This window comes from Cynoglossus semilaevis, chromosome 9, assembly GCF_000523025.1.
Source record: "Cynoglossus semilaevis isolate Cse_v1.0 chromosome 9, Cse_v1.0, whole genome shotgun sequence".
Lineage (NCBI taxonomy): Eukaryota > Metazoa > Chordata > Actinopteri > Pleuronectiformes > Cynoglossidae > Cynoglossus > Cynoglossus semilaevis.
In genome coordinates, this window is record NC_024315.1 from 1,396,995 (window position 1) to 1,406,326 (window position 9,332).

General features: G+C 42.7%; 2 protein-coding genes across 2 annotated transcripts in view; both read left to right on the plus strand.

Annotated features, from left to right (window-relative positions):
- Window positions 1-3,093, plus strand: part of ears2 (glutamyl-tRNA synthetase 2, mitochondrial) — a 4,307-nt gene extending 1,214 nt beyond the window's left edge. Inside the window, 8 exon segments of the mRNA XM_025058847.1 lie at window positions 1-18; window positions 81-263; window positions 265-464; window positions 607-715; window positions 810-963; window positions 1,401-1,531; window positions 1,621-1,756; window positions 2,511-3,093. The exon segment at window positions 1-18 is cut by the window's left edge and continues 187 nt beyond it. Of these exon segments, the coding sequence (XP_024914615.1) occupies window positions 1-18; window positions 81-263; window positions 265-464; window positions 607-715; window positions 810-963; window positions 1,401-1,531; window positions 1,621-1,756; window positions 2,511-2,594 (1,015 nt within the window). The 3' untranslated portion in view covers window positions 2,595-3,093.
- An 861-nt stretch (window positions 3,094-3,954) lies between these two features.
- LOC103383249 (ADP-ribosylation factor-binding protein GGA3) overlaps window positions 3,955-9,332 on the plus strand; it is a 7,159-nt gene continuing 1,781 nt past the window's right edge. The window contains 14 exon segments of the mRNA XM_025058835.1: window positions 3,955-4,064; window positions 4,865-4,949; window positions 5,610-5,685; window positions 6,181-6,279; window positions 6,631-6,754; window positions 7,020-7,120; window positions 7,217-7,236; window positions 7,238-7,292; window positions 7,387-7,524; window positions 7,692-7,902; window positions 7,991-8,158; window positions 8,294-8,349; window positions 8,422-8,534; window positions 9,162-9,295. Of these exon segments, the coding sequence (XP_024914603.1) occupies window positions 4,031-4,064; window positions 4,865-4,949; window positions 5,610-5,685; window positions 6,181-6,279; window positions 6,631-6,754; window positions 7,020-7,120; window positions 7,217-7,236; window positions 7,238-7,292; window positions 7,387-7,524; window positions 7,692-7,902; window positions 7,991-8,158; window positions 8,294-8,349; window positions 8,422-8,534; window positions 9,162-9,295 (1,414 nt within the window). The 5' untranslated portion in view covers window positions 3,955-4,030.

Genomic DNA, 9,332 nt, shown 5'->3' on the forward strand with positions numbered 1-9,332 from the left:
TCCAGGTGAACCAGTGACGTCACTAAAAAAGGCTGCCTTTTGTGTGAGATTTGTTACATGTGGTCGATGACTCTCTGCAGGTACGACAACAGATGTCGTCACCTCCACCCTGACCAGGTCCAGGAGAAGATGGCGAAGGGAGAAGCGCACGTCATCAGGTTTCGCCTGAAGGAGGGGGTGGAGCCTTTTGAGGATATGATCTTTGGATGGAATCGTCATGACGTGGCTCAGGTTCGGCTCGTGGGACCGTCAGAACTGACTGCTCTGTTTTAGTCACTGAAGACAACCCACCTCCACCCACTCGTCCCCTTTTTTTGGTTGTAGGGGAACCCCGCTGTTGAACAAAGACGGTAATAAACTGTCCAAGAGGCAGGGGGACATTTTCATCCACAGCTTCCAGAAGGACACGATCCTGCCGGACACACTGTTGGACATCACCACTCACTGTGGCTCTGGATTCAACTGTGAGTCACAGAAAAGTTGGATGAAAAATATATCTATATATACATGTAATATATATATCAACTGTGAGTCACAGAAAAGTTGGATTCACATAAAGAGACTTTCTTTTTTTTGTTTTTAAGAATATTCCTGTTTCTTTCACAGCCAACAGAATTGGGCGGAGGTTGGATGAGCTGATTTCTGAGTTTAATCCGTCAAATATCACAACTCATTCAGCCTTAATAGACTTGGAAAAATTACCAGAGTTTAACAGGCGAGTTGAACCGTCTCCCTGTTGTTTTTGATTAGGTCAAAGTTCATGTGTGTTTTTATTTTTGTTTGTTTTTTGTTTTGTTTTTTTGAGACAGGATCCATTTGCTGCGATGCATCGAAGACACAGATCAGTGCATGTTGTTGATTAAAGATCTACAGGAGCGAATCCGTCAGACCTTCACGACTGAGATCCAGAACGAAGACGTCCTGAACCAGGATTACATCAGACGCGTGCTGCATTTACGTAAGGTAACCACAAAAGTATCCTTCACAGAAATCGGCATGAATTAATTTACATGTTTAAGTGAACCAAGTATTTGCTGATGTGAAACAGAGCACATTATACTGAGAATATTTTTGTCTGTTGTCTGACCAAAGTATTGGTTACAAAGATGTGATACACATAAACTGTATGTCCTCCTAAAAATTGTTTAAAAAGTTTGGGTGACATTTTTTTGTGTGTTTAATGTTATGATATCTGCAAAAGTTTAAATAAAATATTTCATTTTCATTGGGTCTTATTATTTTACTCTATTTGATATTTTTATCCTTGTGCTAATGCATGTTTTCCATATGTTTATATATATATATTTAGATGTATTTACTGTAATCTGACCGTTTGGAAACTTAAAAAAAACAACCTTTGTTTCTTTGATAGTGAAACTCTTTCTCCCACTTCCCCACAGGGCCACATTTCCTCCTTGAAGGAGCTCGTCAGTCCGAATTACTCTTACTTGTGGGTCCGTCCTTCCGTCACTAGCCAGCAGGTGGCAGCAATCACCGCAGAAGCTCAGCATATAGCCACGGCAGTACTGAAGTATGTTGGGACGTTTTTGGCCTCGTGTACTCAGCCGTGCTCCAGTTTACCGCCTGTTCATGAACATTTTCGTTCGTCCTGTATTTCAGATTAACCAATGAGCGACGGCAGCAGTTTAACCTCGATCAGCTGAGTCAGGATCTGAGGACTTTGTCCAATCAGACGAGGAGCACGGAGCACAGAGACTTGATGAAGCTCCTGCGGCTGGTCCTCAGCGGCCTTCAGGTACCTGGACACAGGCCGGTCAGTTTGGTGGGAGGTTTGAAAATGTGTTGGTGTAGGAATACTAGTTAATACTAGTAATGCTAGAATACTAGTTGATAAATTTGATTGACAGCTTCCCACCTGAACTGTAGTATTTACAGTGAGCGTCACCTCAGAGGAAGTAACGACAATTTTTAGATCATTGCAAATTTCATTTCTGCTATTTTCACTTTCAAAGTTCTTTTTTTTTTAATTCCAAAATTGTGTGCATTTTTACTGTCTTTGTGTTAGAAATCCAAACTAATGCTAAAAATACCTGTTACTGGTTTCGCTTCTGCCTTACAAACAGGAAGGTCTGGGGTTCGAGCACCAGAGGAACCACAATAAAGATTAAATTATTATTATTATTATTACTATTTTAATCTATTGGTACTGAAGTTTGAAAAGTGCTTTTATATAAATATATATTTTTACATTTGTCCTTTATGTGAAGTAAATCTATTATAAAGATATTCTGGTTCTTCATTTCTTCCTAGTTTGTTCCATACTACATACAGTATACACATATACAAGTATACGTATACAAAGTACTTTATCTCCTCTGATAAAGTATCACGGTCGTTATAAGATTGAATCCCATTGGTTGCTGTCGCCGCACGACTGCTGCAAGAGCCTGGAAAGAGGAAGTCGTTTGTGATTGCGTCCGTTGCGTCGTCTGTTTCACCGTGTGTTACTTCACTGACCCCTGACCTTCTGTTTCCCCTCTGACCTGCAGCACGGCCCCAGCGTGGCAGAGATGATGGCCTCCCTGGGCCCCGCGGAGGTCAGCCATCGGTTCCAGAAACTTCTCCAGCTGTGAGAGACGAGTCGGAGGCTGGACTGACTTCCTGTTTAAGGTCTCAGAGCAGACTGTTGGGGGTAAACGGCGACTGAGACCTGGTCGCAGTTGAACTGACGGTGACATCACACACTGAATGAGTGGGAAGTACCTTCATATTTCTGAATGCAAATGACGAGGTTCTTCAGAAAAACCTGAAGGAGCCACAGACCGCAGATGTTCCCAACAGTCAGAAGAGGGGGAAAAACAGAAAATCTGTAAATATTCATGTGCTCCTAAAATAATAGATTGTTTTTTTTTAATTACTGATCTATAATAAATCATGCCTCTGAAGTACGAACTGTCGTATTGATCTGCATCTGTGTTTATCAGAAGTTTAAAATCACTCTCCAGAAGTTTAGTTGAAGACAACGCTGATGTACTGGCAGGAATTGAAGAAAGACACAAGGATTTTCTTCGACAGGTCTGATTATCTTTTTGTTTTTTAGTTTTTATAGCCATGTGCTGCCCCCTAGCACATATAAATACATACACATATATTTATACATTTCTATGATATTTAAAACCTTGACAAAATATTTTATAAAATCATGATAAAATGAGCAGGTGAACCATGAGAAGAAAACAGAAATAAAACAACAGAGAAGGCTTTGAAGATCAAAGCAACATGTTTTAAAAAAATATATCAAAAATGTCAGCACCGATCGGTGTCGTTTGATATTTCTGTCCCTAAACACGTGCAACACTTTACAGTTGTAACATTTTGGTCAAAATCAAAGGATTCTCGTGACTCCAGGTACTGAGAACATTCTAGATCAAGGGTAGGGAACCTATGGCTCGTGGGCCAGATGTGGCTCGTTTGATGTCTGCATCTGGAACCATATTTTTATAACGCAGCAGCAGAAGTCGCATTAATGGTAAGAAATATTTATATGTATCGCTCAGTGCAACAACGTAATTAAATATTTTAAGAAATCAAATGTATTAGTCTTGTTTAAAAATTTGTATTCAGAGTAAAAAGAGTAAAAAAAAAATTTTTTTTTTTTATCTTTTTTCTGCAGTTCAACGACTCTGTCAACGACAACAGTCGTCGTTGTTGTTGTTGGTGCTACTGTTGCTAATCACTGTGTCTCCAAGTGTAGGAAGTGTCGTTGAAAAGTAGAAGGAAACGAGACAGAATCTAAAATCAGATAAAACCAGGTTAAACTTGTCCACACACACACACACACACACACACACACACACACCAGTGTGCAGTGGTTATTCGGTTGTTGGAGGGGTGGGGTGTGTTGGGGGGGTTACATTTTCTGTCAGCAGTGTGACAGTGTGTATGTGTGTCACATGTCACCACCGCAGCAGTTCCACCTCCGCCTGTCTACAGAACACACACACTCACACACACACACACACACCGAGGCAGCAGCAGCAGCGGCGGCGGCGGCGGCAGAGACCGGACGATGGCCAGCGGTGACAGTCTGGACTCGTGGCTCAGTGAGTTCTTCTGTTTTCACTCTTTCAGTTCTCATTTCAATGTTTTAAAAAAAAAAAGTTCGAGGCTGTTGGTTTTTTTTTTTTTTGCACTAACGTTTCAGTGGGACGTGAATGTGGAGCCGGACGAACTCGTGAACGTGTGTCGGTCACGGTTACTGTGACGTCATGTTTTCCTTTTCAACAATATCAATTCAATATCTGCGCCTTTTTGTTCAAACCGCTGTTTTCGGCTTTGTTGTTTTTTTTATTTTTTAAAGTTAGAAACTGCAACAGGAAGTTGGTGTGAGCGCGCTCCCGAGCCCTGCTGCTGTGTTGTGTTTCTGCTGTGCGCATTCACGACCAGTGGACGTAAAAATAAAACCGGGTTTCGATTCTTTTTTCTTTTCTTTCTTTCGTGCTGCTGCTGCTTCTTCTTTTTTTTTTTTTTACAAAATATTCTTGTTTAAAAAATTATTATAAATCGGTGACAAAGTGTTGACGTTTGAAAACGAAAATTGAATGAATTGCGTAAGTGATGACGCAGGCAAAACATGATTTATCACGCGAAAGGACAGAAAAAGAACTTTGAATGTTTCTCTTTGATAAAAATAGAATGTGAAACACGCAACGCAGGCAAAGTTTGGCCCAGAGCTTCAGTCAGTTTTTCCTTGAGAATCACAATTCCACGTTTTTCCCTGGAGCTGCTGGTTTTCAGTAAGAGACAGATGTGGACCGCAGGCAGACCAGTACTGTTCATCTCACTGTCATCTTTATAGATCTGTACATTTTACTGATTGAACACTTCACTGCCTTTGTTTCAGACCAGGCCACGGACCCCAATAACGAGGCTGAAAGATGGGACTGCATCCAGGGTTTCTACGAGCTCGTCAACCAGGAGACGGACGGGTGAATTTTAAAAATTTTCTTAAAGCATGTTTGGTTTTTTTTTTTTTTTTTTTTCTTCTGGAAGTTTCCAAACACACGCCTGTGGTGTTTGAGAAAGAATTGCTTCACATCCTTGTTGCGATAAAGGCTACAGCGACACGTACGTAAGAGCGTGAAGGGAAGTCTGCGGCGGCGTTTACCTGTTTGAACCCAAACCAGCCGTTACACACAGTCCATGAACGCAGCGTTGTATCCAGGCGTAAAACACGACTTTGTTATGATTTCAGACATGAAGGTGGAACACGATGTTGGAAAACCAGCGACGTTGTTTGAATTTGCTGCAGTTTTTCTGTGATTAGCGTCGAGTTAAAAGTTGAGCCAAGTTTAGTGAATATTTTCACAGATGATTTCCTAATATTAGATATTAATATTAGATATTAGAAAAGCTCTAAATTCACTGCAAAAATATTGAGTTAAATCACATAATAACTTGAAAATAAAAAAATCAAATAACTTGTGAAATTGTACTTGTTTTTAGAAGAGATTCAGAAGATGAGTTTAAAATGTCATATTTCAGCAAAAACATTTTCTTTTTTTGATCACGGCTTTTGTTTTGTCTGTCATTTAAATGCATTTTACAGTTTGTTTTTGTTTGTTTGTTTGTTTGTTTGTTTTATTTAGTCCACAGGTCGCCATTCGCCTTCTTGCTCATAAAATCCAGTCTCCGCAGGAGAAGGAGGCGCTGCAGGCCATCACTGTGAGTAATCACTGGAGATCACTGCAGTACAGAGACAGTACACAGTACTCTGTGTATTTGTATCTTTGTAAATTGTATTATTGAAGTACTTGTCTTTGATAAAGTTACTACATATTTGTCGGTTTCTTTCTCGTCTTTTTTTATCGGCATCGATCACTTTTTATTTTTCGTGAAAAGTATCCGTCTTCATAGCTTTAGGTCCACGAGTCTGGACTCGTCACTGCTGCTCTTCATCATTTTTCACTGTCAGAACACAGCAGATGAAGATCACATGACTCCGCTCTGTGACAAACGTCTGTCACATGGTACCGTGAGGCGTTCAAATGTGCGTTTAATTTGGCTTTGATTTCATGCTGTTTCTAATCTGAGCAGAAAGAAAAGGCAGAAAGTATTCGACACGTGCCTGGCCTCATGTGATGACCCCCCCCCCACGCTGACCCCCCCCCAGTTGGATTTCAGTTTGGTGACAGCCGTGTCTTTTCTGGTGGTTTCCAGGTCCTGGAGGCGTGCATGAACAACTGTGGAAAGAGGTTCCAGTGTGAAGCGGCCAAGTTTCGATTTCTCAATGAACTCATCAAAGTGTTAACACCTAAGGTAGAGTTCTGACTCAGGGACCGGCTGTGGTTCCTGTTGATCATTCAAACCAAACCAACAAAACAATTCAAAAACCCTGAGTATTAATGTTTATAATATAGATATAAATAGTTTTAAATGAGTATTTCTAAGAAACCGAAAACATTTGAATCCTGTTCAGTTTGAATTTTTATTTTTAAAGATTAGACCCAAAATGACATGAAATAAATAGATTTAGTTTTCTGTTGTTACTACAGTAACGACATCTGTTGAACCGTCAGTGAAGTCTACAGACAGTAAAGCTGTGGTGCAGTGTGAAACGTATCACGTCTGACCAACAACAACCTTTTTTCTGTTTGTTTTTCTGGGCAGTATTTTGGAGCCTGGACTCCTCAGAAGGTCAAAGACAGAGTGACTGAGGTTCTCTATGGTTGGACGCTGTGGCTGAAAGACGAGACCAAGATTCAAGAGGCCTACAGCATGCTGAAGAAACAAGGTGGGCCGCCGGTGTCACCTGTACGAGGCCCACTCGTTAGAAAATCTTTTTAGGAGTCGTTGACCGGTTGGCCTGTAACGAAGCCTCATCGTGAATCAGTTAAAAACAATGATACAAATGCGTGAGAATTTGCATCGGTTGAAATAAAAAATAAAAAACCTCACTGGTCATACCATGACACTACACACTCTAGGACAGTAGGTGGCAGTATGCTCCTAAAGTCGTTACGTCTCGTCGTGTCATCGTGTCCCTTTGACATTTTCAGGTATTGTGACGGAGGATCCTAAACTCTCAGAAATCCTCATCATCGCTCCCCCCCCACAGAGGAGCTCAGAGTCGGTTTTTGACCAGAAGGACAAAGCATCAGTAAGTGTGTGTGTGTGTGTGTGTGTGTTCAAGAATGTCAGGTTACACAAATGTAAGCATCTGTCTGTGTGTGTGTGTGTGTGTGTGTGTGTTCAGCTCCTAGCTCGTCTGCTGAAGCCGTCCTGAAGACCTGGAAACTGCAAACAGACTCATCAAGAGCACGGTCAGAGAGGTGAGGACTCCTCGGTGTGACCTCAGGTCTCTGTTTATATCCAAACGTCTCTCACTCCGTCATCGTCTCCGTCTCATTTTCTCTTTTATTTCAGGAGCAGGAAAAGGCCGAGAAGAGTCTGAAGCGTGAGTCTACGCTGAAGGAGGTGGAGAGCTGCACCAAGCAGCTGAGAGAGCTGCTGGATCAACACAACACGACAGGAACCACGCTGCCCCCTAGTGACGACATGAAGGTCGGTCCAAAACAGAGGCATCTGAAACATCTGAAAGTCGGTTCACCGTGTCTGAGTACAGCGTCTTCGTATAAAATCACCCTGAAAAATCGATCACAGAGAAACTCAAGACTGTTTGCGTTGTCAGCTGCTCTTTGTTTTGACTCTTTACTCCCCCTACTGTCCAGGCCCTGTATGAAAACTGTGACCGCCTCAGGCCCAGTCTGTTTCGTTTGGCCAGTGACACCTTGGACGACGACACGGCTCTGGCTCAAGTCCTGGCGGCTAACGACGATCTGACGCTGGCGGTGAACGCCTACAAAGACTGTTTCACGAAGAGAGAGACCAACGCGGTCCGAGAGCGGAGCGACAGTGAGGAGGAGAAGAGCAAATCCAGCGGTACGAGGTTCATGGCCGTGGATGAACGCCCGGTACAGATTTGTTTGACGGCTGTATAATTTCGGTGTGTTTCCTCTGGTGTCTGCAGCTTCCTCCAGTCCCAGGGAGATCAAGAGCTACCACCTGATCGACCTGTCAGCGCTCGACTCTCCTGAGGTCCACAGGAAAACCAAGGCACCACCGGCCGGCCGATCGTCGTCACCTCAGCTGGACAACAACATTCATTTATTCCCTGAACCTCCATCCACTTCATTAGGTAGAATTTAGCCTAGCTTAGCTTAGCTTAGCCTAGCCGCTGGTTTGTTGTTGTTAGCCCTTAGCTTAGCCGCTGGTTTGTTGTTGTTAGCTGTTGGGTCCTCATGTGCTGCTGCTGCTGTTGTTTTTCTTGTAGATAACGCAGTTCAAACTCCAGGACATTCACTGTCTTACTTTGAGGAACTGATGCAGGTGAGGCCGCAGTCAGTCGGAAACACCGCTGTTTCCATGGAGACGTGTTGATCCTGGTGTTTCCTCTCTTAGTTCAATGACGACGTCCAGAAGAACAACAGTCAGCAGAACGAGAGGAGGGACGTCCTGCTACGAGCTCGAGGGTGTTTGGGCGATAACGGGGTGTCCAATGACACTGACACCTGGTAAGACTTGGGGGGGGGGTACAGGGGGGGCGTATCATTACATCATTACAGGGGGCAGAGTCTGAGACTAGGATCACACTCTGACTACAGTTAAATTGTTAAAGAATCAGAGTCAAGCCTCTGTGTCACCGTCTCTGAATGACTTCCTCGTGACCAGGATGTGATCGTTATCTTGACTAATCAGGTCATGTGTGAATATTCACTGATCATTTTTTAAAAAAGCGCATGATTTTAATCCACGTTGATGGACGTCCTGGACATGATGAGGTGAGACAAATCTGTGTCCCGTGAGGACACGTGTCCTGATGCTGGACTGGTAGTTGTTGTCTGTCCGGTCACACGGAGACGACTGTTGTTTCAGTCTAAACTGATGATGTGGTTCAGTGGGTTTTAGATCGGCCGCGGCTGAAGGATTGTCACGTTTGATTTTCTTTATGGGAAAAATAATCTGTGACGTTTACGCCTTCATCGCTGAGACGAGAGAGAAACACTCAAACAACCACAGTCTAGTCTTTAATTTAATTTATTTTCATTAATTCCTGCTAACATTACTTTTTTTTTAAATTACTTATTTATTTAATTATTTTTATTTTGATGGAATCACTGATGGAATGATTGTCTTATCAGGCCTCGACATCAGCAGTTCACTGGATCTGGTTCCACCTACAGGACAGAGACACAACCTGCACCACGGACAGAGACAGTGTCCACGTCACAGCTGCTGAGACACGTCTTCGTCCCAGTGGAGACCATCAAGTCCAGTGAGTCTCCAAAGAATTAACACGGCTCCAGAAAGTC